At 35.8% G+C, this 21,210-nt stretch overlaps 1 protein-coding gene across 1 annotated transcript in view; it reads left to right on the plus strand.

The window, feature by feature from the left end:
* The window catches only part of MYO16 (myosin XVI), a 693,538-nt gene that overhangs the window by 79,097 nt on the left and 593,231 nt on the right, over window positions 1-21,210 (plus strand). Inside the window, 1 exon segment of the mRNA XM_020970073.2 lies at window positions 16,958-17,028. Coding sequence (XP_020825732.1) covers window positions 16,958-17,028 — 71 coding nt within the window.

Consider the following 21,210-nt stretch of genomic DNA (forward strand, 5'->3'; position numbering starts at 1 on the left):
TGATTTCCTCAGCCAATCTACAGACATCTACATACTTCCTATGCAATATCACTGAAGTTTATCAAAGAGTTTTCAAAGGACTTGTCACCCTTAGCCTAACGTCTTTGTTTATTGATTTATTGATTGAAATATGTTCTCATTTGCTTATGGTGTTAGTTCATTATGTTTTATCACTTACTTTAAGTAGGCTGGGGTAACTATTGAACAGACTCCATGATCCCCACATGTAGACCAAGATACTATTATTCCCTTGAGGTGTCACATCTTCTAGAAGCCTTTCATGATCTCCCCAAGCAAAAAGTGCTTTTTCTCTCTTTCCTAATATTTTGGATTTCTCCTCTCCCCAATTCCACTGAACATCTAGTCATGCTTAGGATCTCTATTCGATTTCCTGTCCCAGAATAATTTGAGTTTCTTCAGGGCAAGGAATGTGTCTGTTTTCTTTATTTTCTCTTTAACCTAGCTTGGCTCATTTTATGTAGTAAGTTTTTAATAAGTGTTTGTAGACTTGACTTGTTTTTCATCAATAAAAGACCAATTTCTATCATTTCTACTATTTGGATTTAAGTAGAAATTTGACTTCAAGATACCAGGAAGCAAATAAAATATTGTTATCTGATGAGAACTACATAAGACTGAAAACCAGAGGCCCTAAGATTCTGAGAAGCATGCCTTGCAGATTCAAATGTACATATGATTAAAATGGCTTACAAGTGTTTTATCATATTTCTTAGGTCAAGGTTCAGGGTGTGCAGACATTGGAATGTTAAAACATTTTTGTTAAATTGTTAAAACATTAAAATGTATAAATTTATGAATTAAACAATTTTATTAAGATTTGGAAAGAATTTATTGAATCAGACAAATGTGGGAAATAAGTTTTAGGATCACACTATCAAGCTATAGAAGGTAATAATAGTTCTTACTATGAGATCAGTGCATTGTCTTTCAGAAATGCAAGGACATATATGCATTTATCCTAATGCCTCTAACTAATAAATAGAGCAACTATAAACAGAAAAAAAAATGATTTTGGTTAGGTATTTATTAGTTAATTTTTAAAAATCAATATTAAAACTGAAAATCCTAGAGATAGAAATGTTGTGTAAGTATATAAATTACTCTTGAGAAAACACATTGATTTATAATGGCAAAAAATGCACTTATGTAGTAGAAAGTTACATATAATAAAATATTTATCAGAAACTTAAATGTAAACAAAAATATGATATTACTAGGAAATAGCTACAATTCATTATTCCATTGTACAAAGCCAATGCAGATATGTAAACTACTGATTGGAGCCCTTACATCATGATTTTTCTGAGTTTTTCATTTATTTTGAAATGAATTCACATAGCAGATGCTATGTGTCATGGACTGGTGGATACAAAGGCAGAAATGAAACATTCATTGTCCTTAAGGAGCACACAGTTGGCTATAGCAAATATATGCCTCTAGATCCATAATTGTAAAGTAACGACAAAGTTAAAAAATAAAAGCAACAACTATATACTTTTTGGTGTGGAGTGGGATTAAAAGCTGGGAAGATGGGATAAAATAAAATCTCCTGTAGGAGGTGGCACTTGGGCTGACCATTGAAGGGAGCTAGGGATTTCAAGAGGTGAGGATGAGGAAAAAGTACATTCTAGGCATGAAGAAGAGACTATGTAAAAACATGGAAATGGGAGATGGAATGTTGTATATGGGAAACAGTGAGTCATCAAGCTTAGTTGGAATGTATACCTATCCAGAAACACAGGCTGGGGTTAGACTGTGAGAAAATTTAAACGTCAAATTGGGGAGTTTGAATTTTATCTTAGAAGCAATAATGAGCCGAGGGTTCTTTTTTTTTTCTGAATTACATCTAAAACAATTTTTAACTTTAAAAAAATTGTGTTCTAAGTTCTCTCCCTCCCTCCTATTCCTCCCCCCCTCCCAAGACACCAAAAATTTTATATAGGTTATCTACATGCAGTCATGCAAAACATATGTCCATATTAGTCATGTTGTGAAAGAAAACATAGATAAACACACACACACACACACACACACACACACACACAAAATGAAGTAAAAAATAGTATTCTTCGAGCTGCATCCATACTCCATCAGTTCTTTCTCTTGAGGTGGATAGCATTTTCATCATAAGTCCTTGAGAATTGTCTCTAATCTTTGTATTACTGAGACTAGCTAGGTCATTCACAATTAATCATCTGTATAATATTGGTATCACTTTCTACAATGTTCTCCTGGTTCTGCTCACTTCACTTTGCATCAGTTTGTGTAAGTCTTTCCAGGTTTTTCTGAAAGCATCTTACTCATCATTTCTTATAGTATGGTTGTATTCCATCACAATCATATACCAGAACTTGTTCAGCCATTCTCCAGTTGATGGACTTTCCCTCAATTTCTAGTTCCTTGCCACCACAAAATCAGCTGCTCTAAAAATTTTTGTGCATATATAGGCACTTTTCTTCCTTTTCATTTCTTTGTTCTACAGACCTAGAATACTATTGCTGGGTCAAGGGGTATGCACAGTTTTTATAGCCTTCTAGAACCAAAGGTTCTTGAGCTGATCTAGTCAGACTTATGCTTTAGGAATATGAATTTGACAGCTGTGTGGAGGATAAATTAGAGAGGGAGAGACTTGACACCCATTTGGAGTTGGTATAGTTCAATTGAGAGATGATGAGGGCCTAAATGAGTGGAATGGCCATGAAACAAAAGGAGTGGGTAAATGTAAGAAATTTTATTAAAGCAGAATGGATAGGACTTAGTGATCAGTTGGAATTAGATGTTGATAGAGAAGACAAAGTTAAAGATTATGAAGTTTGTGAACCTTAGTGGTGCCCTTTACAGAAACAGGGAATATGAGGGGGAGTGGACATCGGTGGAATGATGAGGAATTTTCTTCTGGACATGTTTAGTGTAAGATTCCTATGGAGCATCCAACTGGAAATGTTCAGCACACATTTAATGATATAGACTTCATATTCAAAAAGGAGTAAGGAGTTCAGGACTGGATATCGAGATGTGTAGAAATGAGAACCATTAGTATATAACTACAGTTTCATCTATCCAGTGGAGGTGATGAAAGTATGGATAATTAGGGAGTTTGAGGATGAAAGAAAACTTTGAAGCAGATGCTGTATTGAATGAAACACAGTCACTCAGGGGACAAGGGAAAAAAAGTTGTGATTTTGTGTGTATGTGTGTGAGGCAATTGAGGTTAAGTGACTTGGCCAGAGTCACACAGCTAGTGTTATGTGACTGAGGCGGGATTTGACCTCAGGTCCTCCTGACTCCAGGGCCAGTGCTCCATCCACTTCACCACCTAGCTGCCCCCCCAAAAAAAGATTTCTATGTAGCATTGAAGGCCCAATTAAAATTAGATAGCACAAATTTCTGCTTGTCCAAGTCAGTATTGTGTTTTGATTTATTTCAAGGGCACTGACAGAGTAGGAAAAGAGAAATCAAATGGGAGGGTGGGGAGGATGTAGGTAACCCAAGGTTAGATTTTGGAAAGGAATGAGCAGTGGTAGAACAAGAAGATTCAAGGATCAAGGTCAGCATAAAGGTGGCTTGGTTTACCTAAGGATAAAGATATTGAAGACAGGAAATGAGGCCAGGGTAGATACCATACACTTAGAAAGCAAGGAGAGGTGGAGTGACTGGAGGATGTAATATGAATAAACATATTTAAAGGGGGTTTAGGCACAGTGGGCAAAGAAAGGATAGAATGCCATGTTCAGGTAGATCAATTTCAGAGTTCTGGATCGTGAAGGTTGAATATTTGTGAGTAATGGTGATATCTCTGTGTGTGGCCAAGTAAAGACAAAAGTCATGAGGGCTGAGGAGGTTCAAATAAGACCACTATATAATTAAATCAAGATTTTCCATCCTTCTAAAGAGAGGTTCCCACTAGTTTAAACTGTGATGTTATTCATTATGCCTGTTGCATTCTTGTTTTTGTTGTTGTTTTTTTTATTCATGAAACAGGAATTATCTGTGAGTTCCTGAGAATTATTAAAGGTTTGCTATGCATTGGCATACTTAACTTGGTTGTCAAGATGGAGAATTTATTTTAAACGCAGTTAATGAAGTTGTAAGGTGAAAATAAGCCCATTAAAAATAAAATAGCAAACATATGGGACTTATACGTGATGTTGCTCATACTAGACTAAGTGGTATCCTTCCATTAAAAAAAAAAAAGCAAAACAAACTAAAGCTAATTCATAAGACTGGTGTTTATCTCCAAGAAGGTCAGGGCATGGTACATGATCAGCTTCTAAATAGTCTGGCCTAGCCTCTCTATGCTAAATCCCAGTGCCTCTGGCAGTATTGAAATTGGAATTGATAATTTCCAAGGGGAGCTTCATTTTTCTTTCTGCATTAGTGTCACAAGGTGCATATTTCTCTACATGAAGATCTCTAGGGACAACAGTTATAAATGCTTAATGGGGCATATGTCTGTATATGAAAGAAAAATGGTCTTATTAATGAAAGGAAAAGGAGGTTAGTGGTTGAAATAGGAACCTGGGGAAATAGTGTAAAATAATTACTCAAAGGTTTGGAAGTTGATTTGACACAGAATTAAAGATCATTGGAACTGGTCCCAACAGGGCTAAAAGGGTTCAAAGTTTCTCAACTTCTTAGGATACTTTCTTACATGATCAAAGATGGCAGCTATTTTTAAAAAATCTCATTGAAAAGCTTAATTACAAGAAATACATTTTTTATCTTATTAGGAGGTCAAATTAGTATCAAATTAGTATCAAAAACATACCAACCTACAACTTGTGTATATCTAAACCCTATTGTTCCCATCTTTAAAGAATACTGTGACAAGTAATTATGAAATATGTAAAAATACTTTGAAAACTAGTTATATTCATGTAATTTCTGATTACCACCTCAATAAATAATAGAAATATAGTATAATTAAACTCAACAAACATTTATTAAGCATCTACTATGTGCAAGGCCCTGTGTTAGGCAAAACAATATGAAGACAAAAATGAAGTAAGCCCTCAAGGAGCTTTCAATCTGTAAAATTTTAATAACTCTGACCTTCTTTCTATTTCATAGCAAACAACCTTGATATGTTACTTCCTCAGACTAGTACGCTAAAACAGGAAATTCTTACCAAAAAAGTTGATATTTTAAAATTACTAACAGCTGAGGGTGAACTTATAAAATGGAAAATTGTTACTTAAATAGCAACAACGAGAAATTCTAGTACTAGTTGTTCCAGCAGTGACACTACAGACTTTTCTGTGTCTTAAAATATAACTGACAATTAGGAAAATTTGTGACACTCTAGACATCCACTCTATCTCGCCCCAGAACTAATTCATAAGAATTACGGTCAGGTGATTGGGGAACTCAAGTGATCTTCTATTGTTAGCATTTCTGATCTCAGTTTCCTTTTCTTTAAAATAAGGAAATATGTTCTCTGAGATCCACCGAACTCAAAATTATGTGAGATAAACTTTCTCCAAGAAGGTTTAGGCACACAATTGTGTGCCTAAAAACTGAAGTAAATTTGTGAAGTACTTGATCATTTCTTTTCTTTGCCATCATTAACCACGTTTTTTGTGTGCTTTGTCTTTATTATCATTTCCCAAGTTCTCCCTTGCCACCCAAGTTTTTCCTCCTGTTCTAGTGTTGTCATTTTTGTTTGTTTGTTTGTTTTCAATGTATACTTAACTTCCATCTAATGTCTATAACATATCTATCTACAATTTCCTTGAAAAATGGTTAACAAGATTCTTCCTCAGCATTTATTTTGGTGAGTACCCCACTTTTCCATCATGCTAGCCATTCCATTTTTTTTGATGATACTAATTATTGGAAAGTTCTTCTTTGTATTAAACTAACATCTATCTGCCTGTAACTACTCCTTGGTCCTAGTTCTGCTATGTGGAAGTACTCAGACAAGCCTTATCCTAGTATAGTTCATTAAATATCTGAAGACTATTATCTATTTTTGTGGCTGATTATTCAGTTAGCAGTAATGAGAAATGTCCTACTAACTTATATAGAACTGTATGATGAAACTAAGCTCATAGGTTTGGACTGTAAAAATAAAAAAGAAGTAAAAATTCATAACTGTAAAAATTGAATGCAGCATGTAGAAGAAAATGTTTATTAAAGTCTCATATAGTTCTTGCTATCCGAGTATCAAAACATATTCTGACCCTGGCCTCTTTGACCTGTGGCTTGTTTTTGTTGTTGTTGTTTGTTTTGTTTCATTTTGGTTTGGTTTGGTTTCTTTCTTTTTTTTTAATCTCTGAAACAATCCTCCTTTTAACTTGTACTTTGCATTATGCTTTTACTGCTCTGGTCAGCCCACTTATTCTTCAGATAGTGACTATGGTCTCTGTCCCTTTGATGCTTCTGACCCTTCCTTGAGCAGAAACCTCCCAGTTGAAGCCCTTTCTTAATCCCATTGAGGAAAATACAACTTGTGGCATGAAATATTCTCAATCTTACCTACTGTTGAGATCTGTCCTTAGCCCTATTCCAGGACAGACCAGAAAGAATCTTAGAGTCATGGTGGCGGTTATAGTTCTTTTGCAAATAAAATCAGCTCTGAGTTTCTTACAGCATAAAAAGAAGCAACTTAAAGTCAAAGACTGTTTGCAATGTAACAGGTCTTAATTTAGTGTAAGTGTCCTGATTTAACTTATTTGTGAATTGTGTAAGAGTTTTGGTTTGCATTTCAAATGTAAGATTCCTGAAAATTTATTTTCTCTTGAGCAAGAGTCAGATGAATATGAATTCATAAGGAAAAAAAAAAACAACTTGACTCAAGGTTTTCCAAAGAAGTAATTGATTGTTTTCAACTCTAAGTTTTTGATTGATATTGATTTGTATTACAACTGATGGTCATTATTAACTTTATTTGTACTCGTGAATTGTTATTTTTCCAAGTTTTCTATAGTAAATTATGAAAAAAATTTTGAAACAGGACAGATAAGTTTTCTATTAATGAAATAAGGGCATGATCTTGACTTCTTTCTCAGGATTTTACATGCTAAGACCATTATTTCTATTCCTATGGTCTAAGGGGGGAAACCCAGGAGACAAATACCTCCCTAAATGCTTAACTCATAAGTCGCCATCAACATGCTTCCTCTAAATAATTAGCCAGTAAATTCATTTTTTTAGCAAAGGTATTTGCTTAAAAGACATAGCAGGCACAATAGTTAGAAATCATTTTCCCCAGCAACCGAGGTGTTCTTTCCCATAAATATACCCTGAGTACAGAATGTGGAAAGAGTGGGTTCAAATTTAAAGTATAATGGTAGTGAGATACATATGTGGAAAACATACATATTGTGGACAAGGAAACTTTAAACTTCAGAACTGTAGGACTCAATGTCATTTCTTTTTCTAGAGGATCCTCATAAAATTTTCTATGAGTTATTTTTCTGGTCAGGTAAATAGCTCATCATAATGTACCATTTCTCCACTGGACCAGCAGATAAGTTGGGCTTTCTTCTCCAAGTGTACAGTGTCTCAGCTAGATCAGCAAATATGTTGGCAGACTGTGTTGAGTAGGCCACTCACCAGGTTCTGGCTGTATTAAATGAAATGATTAACAATCAGCACTGAGTAGGTTATTTTTCTACTGGAGGATGGGGCTGCTGGATGGGACTTGGCAGCCCATTGTATTACTGAGTGGATGCTGCCAGAGGATTCTAACAGTGGGCCATGGTAGTCCACTGGACTACCAGTGATGAGGTTTGGGGCACCCAAAATGTTGGGGTACAAAGTGGTCCTGAAAGAATTTGCTCAGACTGTCTCCTAATCAAGTATAGGCATATATTGGAGATAACACAACCCAACACACTAAGCAGGCTTCTTTGCCGCAGAAGGGAGAGCAGCATAAGGGAAATCCCAGCTTAAGGGCAGCCCTCCAAGGGAGAGGGGGCTTAGGGGACAATGGGTCCTTAAGAAAGACGTGTCCTTAAGGGAGAAACACATCAAGGGAGACCCTAGCTTAAGGGGGGAACATTCTGCTTAAAGAAGGATGCCCACTAGCTGGAGAGACTAGGTATTCTTTTTGTTTTTAATTAATTAATTTATTTAGTTTTCAACATTCACTTCCATAAGATTTTGAGTTCCAAATTTTCTCCCCATCTTTCCCCTTCCCCCAACCCAAGATGACATGCAATTTGATATAGGCTCTATGTATACATTCATATTGAACTTATATTCACATTAGTCATCTTGTAAAGAATTAGAACCAATGGGTGAAACCATGAAAATGAAGAAACAAACAAAAAAGAAAGAGCGAGCGAGAGAGAAAAAATAATATGCTTCAATGTGCATTCAGACTCCATAGTTCTTTTTCTGGATGTGGACAGCATTTTCATCATGAGTCCTTTGCAGTTGACTTGGATCCTTGCATTGCTAAGAAGAGATATGTCTATCAAAGTTAGTCATTGCACATTGTGGCTGTTACTGTGTACAACATTCTCCTAATTCTGCTCATTTCATTCAGCATCAGTTCATATATGTCTTTCCATGTTTTTCTGAAGTCTGCCTACTCATTTTGGGGGGGCTAGGCAATGGGGTTAAGTGACTTGCCCAGAGTCACACAGCTAGTAAATATTACATGTCTGAGACCCGATGGAACTTAGGTCCTCCTGAATCCAGGGCTGGTGCTCTATCCACCTAGCTGCCCCTCATCATTTCTTATAGCACAATTAAATTCTTAAAAAGCACAACTTGTTCAGCCACTTCACAATTGATTGACATCCCCTCAGTTTCCAATTCTTTGCCACCACACAAAGAGCTGCTATAAATATTTTTGTACGTGTGGGTCCTTCTCCCACTTGTATGATCTCTTTGTGATACAGACCTAGCAGTGGTGTTGCTGGGTCACAGGGTATGCACATTTTCATAGCCCTTTGGGCATAGTTCCGATTGCTCTCCAGAATGGTTAGATCAGTTCACAACTCCGCCAACAATGCATTAGTGTTCCAATTTTCCCACATCTCCAGCACTTATCATTTTCCTGTTTTGTTATGTTAGCCAATCTGATAAGTGTGATGTAGTACCTCAGAAATATTTTGATTTGCATTTCTCTAACCAATTGTGATCTAGAGCATTTTCTCATATGACTATAGATAGCTTTAATTTCTTCTTCTAAAAACTGCCTGTTCATATTCTTTGACCATTTATCAACTGGGAAAAGACTTGTATTCTTATAAATTTGACTCAGTTCTTTCTATATTTTAGAAATGAGGCCTTTATTAGACACACTGCTTGTAAAAATTCTTTCCCAGTTTTCTGTGTCCCTCCTAATCTTGGTTACATTGGCTTTGTTTGTGCAAAAAAAAAAAAAACTTGTCAAGTTAATGTAATCAAAATTATCCATTTTGCATTAAATAATGTTCTCTATCTCTTGTTTAGTCATAAATCCTTCCATTTTCCTCAAATCTGACAGATAAATCATTCCTTGCTCTCCCAGTTTGCTTATAGTATCAGAGGCTAGGGGTTCTTATACAATAAAATCTGCTGTGGGCAGGGAGATGAGGTGACCTGGGAGTTTGGGGCATTATCTATTCCATTCCTTCTCAGGCAGAGGGGAGGAGGGTCCCCTGTTAGTTTCTTTCATTGGCCAGCCTACTTGAATCTCATTATCTCTTAAAGTGACTTTAAGTGGTACTTGAGAAAATGGGCACTCATTGATCACTCTATTTGGATGTCATCACCTGTGCCTGCTAGATGGAGCCAGGCAGGTTGCTCTGCCACTGGGGCAGTGGATGTCAGACAGGACCAAGGAGGACATTCTATTGCTGGGGAGTTATTGCCATACTTGGTCTGGCAAGTTGCTCAGCAACTGGGCACTTCAGTATAGCAGCTTTGCTAGATGGGTTCTGTCCTGGTGTCCTGGCCTTGCTTTTCAATGGACGCCAGTAATACAGCATTTTTACTCATTCAGCCAATGGCTGGGTTTGAGGGTACCATGCTAATCTTTAGCTAGGGTGTTACAGTGCTCATTCAACTAGGGCAAGGGACTTTAGCTTAACATTAATTTGCAGAAGCTTCTTTCCTTTGAATCCCCAGTGCCTTAGCTCAAAACCTCACCTTATTTCAGCAAATACTGCCTCATGGTGATTAGTTTCAACTCAGTCATTTTCACCTCCCTTATTCCTTTGGTAATCATATTTAGATGGATGAATGACTGGGACAAAAGTGTATGCCCAGGAAATAGTTTCATTGGCTTGCTGGCCTTTTCATAGACAACTAAAATATTCGAATTTCCCCCCAGATGTTAGAGTGGGGATAGTCTATCTCGTTCCTGAAGGCTTTGCATTTACTTACATTTCAATGTATCTCTCTTTTGGTCTTTGCAGACCTGTATAGCTTTTGCTAGAGTCTCACTGGAGTACTATTCCCTTGCATAATGTTGTGGAAATATGCTCTAAACAAATGTTTATACATGCATACATACATACATACATACATATATATATAATATATGTATACATATATATATACATATATATGTATACATATATAAAATTTAAATTTTCCATAAGATTTGGAAAATGTTTTCCATGCATTATCTCATTTGATCACTAAATTTAGTATTTTTCTGCTGCTTCTGTGATTTTTAGGATCCTAAACACTGGATTTATTAAGAGGAATTGATCAGTAATCTGAGTTCTCTGCCTCAATATTCCTTTCTGTAAAATTGGTTTCCTTTGAATATTAATTAAAACTGTTTTCAAATTTTAATTTACTAGGCATCAAAGGCATTTTTAAAGTCATATAAAATAATTGAGCATGAGGCTGAGCAAAGGGAATGAAAAAAATGCAACATTCATTTTTATTGAGTACTGTACAGATTTACTATTTTTAAATCATGGCTTGAAGAAGGATGCTGCTATTGAATTTATGATGTAATAAAATGGTCATTTTGGGTCTGCCATGTGATAGTCAGGGAAGTGAAGATTTAGTGCAGGTTTAGACATTCTTGTTTCAGAACCTTCAGAATCAAAATCTAACTGGGATTTTTTTCTCATCTGGAGTTTAAAAATCTCAGAAAACTAGGCCATTTTACTTAATTTTATTGTACGCCATAATTAAATCTCTTTAAGTCATATTATATAATAAATAGGCAAACATGTTTGAGAAGAATCAAAGAATTATTCCTCAAAAATGCAATGCCTTAGTGTTAGAGCAAATGATTTTTTTTAAAAGAGGATATATTTTCTAAGTTAAAGGGGGAATGGTAGGGTTTGTTGCCAAAGTTTCCAAATGCCTGAGGCAATTGTTTTATTATTGCTATTATTATTATTTACACATCATAATTTTGTAACTGTGTGGCAAATCAAATAGACTCCTAGAGTCAGGGCATGGAGGTTTAGGTTCATAGGGTCATTAGATTTAAAGCTGTGAAAGACCTTAGAACATAACATTTTCAAGGAACTCATTTTTCAGATAAAAAAAAGAGAGAAATAATTAAACTAATTGACTCACTACAGCTTTTATGGATAACAAGTTACAAAGCTGTAATTCAAACACAAATTCTCTTTTTACTCCAAACTCAAACTTCTTGCCACTATACCAGCTCAAGTCCATTAACCAATCATGGGATTATTGATTTGGAGATAGAAGGGATTTTAGAGATCTAGTCTCACTCCCTTATTTTACAGACTAGGAAAATGATGCACAGAGTGGTTAATGGACTTGCCTAGGATCACCCATCTGGTAGGTTTCTTACCTTAGTCTCTTGGACTTCAGATTCTATGTTCTAGCCATTGCATCATGTTGTCTCTCAAATGTACATTCAATATACATTTCAAAATGCATTCATTAAGCAGTCCATGGATATTGATAGATAAAACACAAAAGAGGGAGAAATAAACTTTCTTCTATCAATAACCTTGTAATCATGTTGGAGAGAATGGCCTACTGTTAAGTCCACTATTGAATGATTCTGTGACCACAGTTCATAACAATTTTATACATGGAGAAAAACAAATACATGAACACAATAACAGACAGCTGCATTTGGAGTCCTGGTTTTTGCATTCCATCATAACACTCTCTAACTACATCATGTAGTTACCAACTTATTTATTCTTTCTAGACCTCATTTTCTTACCTATAAAATGAACATAATAACTTGAACTACCTAACTCACAGAAATGTCATGAAGAAAATGCATTAGCCCTACGAAAATATAGGCCACTGTTAGTGATTTTTCACAAAAGGTATGTGCTGGACTTGTAATTTTATTGCTATAGGGAAATACTAAGTAAAAAGATTCCCTCTACCAAAGGAGGCCTGCACCTTCTCTTCAACTTATAGACTTGGCAAATTCCAAACGTACTAAGCAAAGGTTAAGTGACTTGTCTTAAGTAACTTACCCACGGCCACAAAGCCAATATGTGTCAGAAATGGGACTTAAAACCAGGTCTTCTTGGCTCTCTAGCCATTATATTATTCTGCCTCTCACTTTATCATAATTCATGACACTCTAGAGTGTAGGGAATATGTGAGTTTAAACAGTGTCATGTAATGCAGAACATTATTTTACCATTTAGGTAGTAGGGCCCTTTAAGTCACGGAAAGCAGAAATTACTGCTAAATCTTGCCCCAGATCTCTTTTCTCCTAAACCTAAACAATAGTGAAATGTACTCTTGCATAGCTCGGCACAAATGGATAAGAAAGCTTGCAATATAATTGCTTTAGATAATTACATTTATACCAGAGACCAGGACACCTGGTCTGGTTTGTGTGATCTCTGACCTGTAATGATGGGGTGCTCGGGTGCTTGTGCTTGTACATGTGCCCCAATTTCTCCCTAGTCTCAGAAACACTGTCTTTGACAACACTCCTCAGCCCAAGGACACTGTGCCTAGCAGTTATTCATGCATGGGCCTCAGCATGACCCTTATGTCTCTCCCTGGTACAGCTATACAGAGCTGGGCTGCTCAGGCCCCAGCCCTCAGATCATGTCTCTGGAAGCCTCCCAATTCCTTAGTAAGTTCCTGTGTTGTGAGAAAGCTTTCCCTTGTTGCAGAGCATTCTCTCATCAAGACAGAGGAAGAGGGGTGTCCTTGGCCAGCCCAAGGACTCTTCCTCCTTCCAGACTCCAAAGATCCATCCTCCTCCCTGCCCAGTATACTCCCTGTCTTTTCCTATCCATAGCCCCCAAAGACACCTGCACCTTTGCATTACCTCATCAGTGTTCCTGGCATTTCTTTCCCATGCTCTTTTCCATATAAACCCTAGCTCAACCCCTGATCGGGGCTGCTTGATTTGGATGTGCATACCCCTTGCAGTGGCGTGCTAATAAATCCACATTTTAAATTATGTCTGGGTCTCGCTCGCTGATTTCTCGGTACAACAGTCATAAAAAGCAATGTAGTGCAAAGGATAGAGGACTTTCTTTGGAGTCAGGAAGAAGTGGGTTTAAATCCTGCATCTATCATACCATACCATCTGTTTGACTTGTCACCTAAACTCTTAGTGTTTGAGATAACCTGCATGAAAAATTCTAACTGCCATTCTGGAGTAAGTTACTGTTATTGTTAGAGTATCTCGGTGGCATAGTGGATAGAGAGCTAGCCCTAGAGTCAGAAAGACCTAAATTCAAAGCTGGCTTCAGATTCCAACTACCTGTGTGACCCTGGGTAAGTCACTTAACCCTGTTTGCCTCAGTTTCCACATCTGTAAAATGAGCTAGAGAAGGAAATGGAAAACCATTCCAACATCTTTGCCAAGAAAATGCCAAAGAGTCAGATGTGACTATAAAATGACTCAGCAATAACTGTTATTGCTGGAGTAAGAATGTATGTGGTACCAAAATTGTAACATCCTATAACAATAATTCACTCTTTTTAACCCTAAGGGCCATATAATGATCCTCTGGCCCATATTGTTCACTACTCTGCTGCTTTAGAGAATGTATACTAATTTTTAAAAGTAGGAATACAATCACAATTTTTCTGAGTGCCACATAGCACACTAACATTTAAGCAAAAGTTTGGCTTTCTTCTTTGATTAACATTTATCTCTTTCTGTTGAGATAAAAATTATCCAACCTACAATAAGAGAAACAGAGGCAGAGCTCAGAGCCAATGGCATCAAAGGATCCGTGGTTCCTTCTAATGAAGTGGACCTCAGATATTCCTTATGATCTGAGATTCCCCCTCCTTCCAGGGCTTTGTTTTTAGAGTTTGTTATCTAAACATTCAAGAACAGCTCTACAAGATGCAGAATAATTCCATTGCTTGACATATGATGCACAGACTAAAATAAGCAAAACAATATAGCAGCAGAGTCATGAACTGGGCAAGGCAGGAAATATTTCCACTGACTAGGTGGTCATAATATGGTCACAAGGGGAACACCTGCTCATATTGGACAAGACAGAATGGTCCAGAGGTAAAAAAATAATTTTGAGGGACTTCCCATGTAGTTGAATCACCCCCACCACACTGAGCTTGGTTACCATGACAAGGAAAAACATGGGTGGAGGGCCTCCAGTTAGCTTCCCATGATTATGCAAGTGATGCCATCTGCAGCTCACAGCTCTGGGGCCAAATATACAGAACTTATAATCAAGTCACATTGATTGATGCTGATTGGAACAGAGTAGGAGTCAACAATGGCTTAGCAACTTCCTCATTTCTCACTCTCAGCCTTTTTGTCATTGAGGTAAAATTAAGTTTACCAGAAATGTTGGGGCTGAGAGTATTTACAAGTTCTCTTAGTAGACACTGGGAGGGGAAGTTAAGAGGAAAATAGACCTTTTTTTTTTCTTAGAATGTCTTTCTGTTGTTGATGAGGAGATTATACCTGGTGATGTTGGCAGAGCTTTCTTTGAGTTACTTGGAGGGCTGATGGCTCATCTCCATTGCTCTCTTGTCTGTCATATCTCAGTCCTTTAGCCCATTGTCCCTCTGATGCTAAATCTTTTAGCTCTTGATCTCCTCATCCCTTCTACTCTATCACCAGATTCTAGATATCTCTCAGTGATTCTGAACTAGCTCCTCCTCTTATAAAATTTACTCAAATATGACAAGTCCCTCATGTCATCAGAATGGACTTCCTATCAAACCTCATTGAAATGTCTCTGAGTTGAGGAACTTCTAGACCTTGTTCACATCTACTGGGCAGAGGAGATTTGTTTCCACTTGATAGATGTATCAGGGATTAACTTCTTGGTACTTAAAAAAAACAACTAAAATAATTTAATTGATTTACTCAAACTTTACAAAAGTTGAGAGCTTCTTTCTTAAGAGACTGAGGGAGTTCTTCGTCAAGGAGGAAGAGTTTGAAGAGATATTACCTGAGAGAACTGAGTTAAACACTCATCCTGTAGATAAGATTGACCTGAGAGGTACTATTGTGAAATTTTTAACTACCATCTTGAAAGAATTATGTTTCCTGAGTTGTGGAAGAGTCAGCCATTGCAGTAAATGGTTAGAAGTGGCTTTGTCTTTGATTTTCCTCATAGCTGATACATTGTTGAAATATTTGGTATGTCTTTTATTGTTTATTATCAATAATCTTGGTAATGAAAGTAACAGCAGCAAAAAAATACCCATCTAAAACACATTTTGTACAAAGACAGACAAAATAGCGCTACACACACATAAGGACTTAAGAAATTTTGACAGTAACCTAGAATATAAGTAGTCTGATTTTTTACCTTTTTTTCTAGCTGACATATTGATGAGATAAATTTTTAGTGGACTTCTTAGACGAATATCATATTATTCATATAGCATTACAAAAATTGGTCTCAGCTTGCAGACTTATAATTTATCACATTATTGTTGCTATCATTCTTATTTGGCATGGTGCTGACAGGATTATTTAATAATAATTCTTCTGTAGTTATATCTGGAGAAAAAAAATTAGAGTCTGAGATTTTTGTTTAAATCACATATTCCTCTATTAATTCCAAGGTTTAGCACCTTTGGAAATATAAATCATTCTCATCTGTCTCCAAAAATCCTTAAGAGCATCAGACTAATATCAGTTAAGCACATTCATTTTCTTATAAGTAATCTGGCTTTCTAGAGATTTATATTCCAATATTGCCTATGGTAAACCTAGTTAAATCATCTGTTCTCTAAACCCTGCTAATTGAGAAAGTTACTGTTTTTTATCTTCATAGTTTGTTTTCTTTCTCTGTTTGAGATGCTTCAATAAGACTTCATAGATGTGTTGAGCATATGTTCACAATTAAAATTACCCTGATGTCATCCCCTCCATGTTGACAGTCTTTCTTATGGTTTGTTAAATCAAGTCCATTACCCTGAGCTTATCCTTTAATTTAGAAGCAGTGATAGAGGGCATACCATACCACAGTAGAAAAAAAACATTGGAATTAGAGCCAGAGGACCTGGTTTCATATCTTCCCTCTTTTCCCCACATTCTATGACTCTTCAGCCCTTTTTTTCAGCTGAAAAAATTAGCCCTCTAGCCAGAATGTAACATCAGTAGGGTTGTAGATTTTGAGCTGGAAATCACTTGAGATATCATATAATTCAAATTCTTAGATTGAAATGAGAAGCCTTTTCATATCTATTCACATATATAAATATCTATATGTATGTATATGCACACATATACATACATACAAATATACATATACATCTTACTCACTTAGTTATTTACTTGTCCTTTCATCAGAAAATATTGTCCCTGAGAGAAAGGACTATGTTTCCAACTCTATTTTATTAACTCCAGCATTTAGCACAGTGCCTGGTAAATAGTAATCACTTAATAAATGCTTGTTGACTGATTGATTTACTGCATGTGGCATGAAATGTTCATCCCACATATTTTCAAATGCCCTGTGGTTTTTCACAGACCATTATTTATTAATGACAATAATAAAACTGGTGAGCAAGAATGGTAGGTGGTGGAATTAAGCAATATATTAACTCCCTTCCTTTTATATTTCAGTACTCCGCCTATTGAAGGATGGTGCTGACCCTCACACAACTCTTTCATCAGGAGGATCCTTACTCCACCTGGTAAGAACCATAATTATTTAGAAATGTGTAAAGATGACAAGGAGTGTATTACCTATATTACTAACATAACAAAATAAAACATAACAAAAAACCACAATCAATGTGTTGTTTTTTTTAATCAACACTAAATCCTGCCATAGATGTAAGCTAATTATACTGCAAAGTACATTTGGTGGTTTCTGAACAGGTCTGGGAGGCAGTCATGGCACAGTGTAGAGAGAGCCAGCACCAGAGTAAGGAAAATGGGTTCAAGTCATGATTCAGATCCACCCAAGTTTTGTGAGCTTAATCTCTCATTGCTCTAGGCAACTTTTAATCTGAAAGTTGGAAGGGAGTTTAGCAGCCCTCTAGTTCAACTCATATACTAAATGAATCTTCCTTCACTATGCCATACCTGACAAGTGGTCATCCGTCTTGAGCTTGAAGACCTTCAGGCCTTCAAGAGGAAAGCCACTATTTCTCCTGCTGAGGAAGGGCTTATTTGCATTGGTAAAAGGTAGCATTTCCCTACACAACTTGGTTCCCTACACAAACATTGGTTTGAGTACCCCCTCCCCCAAATTGAATAGGTATAGTACACTCATTGTTAATGTAATTACATATGCTGTTTTATTTCTTAAGTACAGTGCTACATAATACTTTGCAAACTTTTAAGAGCCATGCAACTATTAGATAGTAGTAGTAGTAATAGTAGTAGTAGTAGTAGTAGTAGTAGTAGTAGTAGTAGTAGTAGTATAGTATAGTATAGTATAGTATAGTATAGTATAGTATAGTATAGTATAGTATAGTATAGTAATTTATAAACTCTATTAGGTTATAACATCACTTTAGTGGAGGGTCATGATTTATCTATTATAATAACTGGCCTCATGAAATTTGTTAATCTACCCCTCTTCGTTCTATATTTAATGTTTTTCCTCTTTCTTTTTGCCACCTCTAATTTTCCCTAGCCATACAATAGATTTTGTAATCAGGGTATTTTTAGGAAGTTCCTTAAAGTAATATTTCATGGTTGCCTTAGAGGTCATCTCTAAGTGCCTACTGGAAATACTGATTTTCATAGTGCATCGTGAGTACTAATTCTTGGAAGGCTCAGGATAGTGATGTTACCTGTGATTTGAGATGAGTTATTTGGCTTCATAACAACTCTGGAATCACCTGAAGTACAGTTGTTATAACTTCTATAAGACTACTTTAGAATTTAGTGTAATATAAACTATAAGGAATACAAACTAACAACAAAATGACAACTTGTTTGTAAAACAAAGGGTGATCTTCATAGTTTTTTCTTTTTCTTTTTTTTTAAATTCCTTTTGCCTTATAGATAAGCTTTATAGCTTGCTGTTAATATATGTGGTCATTATTGCAACATGATCAGGACACAAAATCAGTACTTTGCATTAGTCAGAAAACCTTTATGGTAGTTAAAATTATAGTTATTTTAAAAGGAGTGAAGCCTATAAATTGAACCTAGAGAATTGGGAATGGAATTAATTCAGGCACCAGGAGCTGTATGTGGACTAGGAAAATCAGATGAAAGAAGTGATGAGAATTTATTGAAATATAGGGATTAGAGTTGAGAATTTAAGTGATAGGATCACCAATGGATTATAGCATGGACACATGTAGGGCAAAAGATAAGGAGTTTTGTCTATGTGAAACAATATTCTTTAGATTTGGGTCACCAAAAGAGTAAATAAGAAGCAAATGAAAAATAGCATGTTGCCAATGATCCAAATTGCAGTGTTTCAAAATGCCTCAGGTACTACAGAAGGCAATTTAGCCATCTAAAGTGTGAACTTCTGGTGCTTTATTGTTTATTTATCCTTCTAGGCCTTCTAAACTTGGAAATGTAACATATTATCAGCACTTAGCCTATATCTACACATTGGTAGATTAATGTCAGTGAGGAAAAGGTAGCATGTTGGAGGGGGGAAAGAGAAGATTTGCTAAACTAGCCTGGCTTGAGTATATGTGCATATTTGATTTAATCTTTATTTATCTGGTACACACTTCTAAATGCAATTTTCTCAGTAAATAAGGGAGTATTATCCAAACTGAGTTCTATGGAACACTATGAAATGAATGAAAAGTCCAAGATACTGAGTTTTGGAGGTGATTAATAACCAATTTATTAATCAAGCTAGCAAATAATCAATAAATTAAGGTCAATGGTCTCTCTCATAAACAAAGATCCCTAATGGAGATACTGAACGCCTCAAATATTTTTGGAAAAGAGGGTGTTCCTGACACAGACCAGTCCTAGTTGGTGAACAATTAATGAGAGAATGAATACTATAATGTGAGGAGGGCTTTTTGTGATGAGGGGCTGGCCGACTTTGATCATGTCAGCACTTCCAGATCATTCTGCCTCCAGCATTCTATATAAAAGAATCTATTCTCCACCCACTCCTACTTACATTGAACAATGGTAGGCTTCTGTAAGATTGCATCTACATAACATGGTCTAGGTGAGGTGAATTTTTGGGCAAGGTCAAAAATGTCATTGAGAGACAGCTTTGAATAAGCAAGCAAAAAGAGGATCTTTGAGTCCTGTATATAAAATTGGTTATTAAGATAATAAGAAAATAATAATTTTTCTCAACTGGAATTCCATACTTTGTGAATGGGGTTCACTAAGAAGGATATTCATTCTAGTTGTGTTTTCCTCTCTAAAATAATCAATAAAAACATTACAAATATTATGTGTGGCCATTTTAGTACCAAAAGATGATCTAGTCTGCAAATAGAATCTTTCCAATTCTTCTAAGGAGATTGAGTCTGCTACTATATTTCAAGGCTCAAATTGTTCTACCTCTCAAAAATGAAAATGTTAACTTACAGAATTTCTTTCACAAGTATTATAAAAATGTCCTTTTTTTGAGTCTGTAAGTTGCCTCAGTGTTAAAATATGATACTAAAAGTACTTTGCAATGATATTACAACAAAAATGTCTTTATTATGAACCTCTTTGTCAGTTCATATTTGTTGCTAAAAGGCTGAAATATTAAATTTCTGTAACAAATGTCTTTCTTTGGGGATAAAATTTTCTTGCTACATATGAATAAGCCTTCGTAGTGGTTTCTCTGTGTTAGTTTCCTTAAAGTCTCAGGAGATTAAAGGAGAAAAGAGATATTTAGAAACTCACTATAGAAGAACAGGAAAATATGGGACCATTGCTTTGTCATCTCAAAAAATCAGAAAGGAAAGATTCCATTTTAGATAAGAAACATTCATCCACTAAAGATGAAAGCAGCCAGATTTCTTATGATTTCCTATAAATATAGTCTCTCATATAATATAGTAAGGAAAGGGGGCCATGTGGTATGAGCATCTGAAGTAGTGTGCTGGTTATCTTAGGATTTTTGTTCTGAACTATCACTGAATATCATCAGTGGTACAGTTCATATTGTTGTTACAGAAAAAGTATAACTATATTAACTGTACCAGAACATTTTATTCAATGCATATTCCTGCAAATTCTACATTTCCCAGATTCTTTTTTGGGGCTCATGAAATTTCCTCTACCTAGAACTTTCCATTCTGCCTCAGGCTGTTGGCTTATATCAAAGGCTGGTTCACATGCTGTCTCTTTCATGAAACTTTCATGAAACTTTCCCTACATAATTCTCTCCCCTCATTCAAAAGCTCTCTCTCTGAATTCAACAGTGTGTAAGTCTGAAATTTATCACATTTTGTTTTGAATTATATTTATTTGTGTAGCAGGTTTTTGAATCAACACTGCCTGTTGTACAGCTTAGGTGGAGTGGTCCCCTTTATATTTCATTGTTACAAATCTATTTCCTTATTAATTCTCATCTTAATTTCTAAGACAATCACAGGGCATGTTCTAATCTTTTCTTATAAAATAACAGAAATGACTACTCTTCCTCATTAATTAATAAATTGTGTCGAATATCCTACTCCAGCTTATAAATAACCCAAAGAAACCTCTTCTCCAATAACTTTCCATAGCCCCTACTCTAGTTTATAGAGAAACTTTTTTCCCCAAGCTTTTGCTTCACTTCTCATAGCCTCAAACTCCCTGCTCTCATAGGCTTAAATGATACCAATTTTATTCATTATATATATATTTTAACAGTATAACAAATAATACAAAGATACACTTAAATATTTCAACATTGTATAAGCTATGAGAAAGATAACAGAGTTATATCAACT

This window comes from Phascolarctos cinereus, unplaced genomic scaffold (genome assembly GCF_003287225.1).
Source record: "Phascolarctos cinereus isolate Bilbo 61053 unplaced genomic scaffold, phaCin_HiC Scaffold_7;HRSCAF=346, whole genome shotgun sequence".
NCBI lineage: Eukaryota > Metazoa > Chordata > Mammalia > Diprotodontia > Phascolarctidae > Phascolarctos > Phascolarctos cinereus.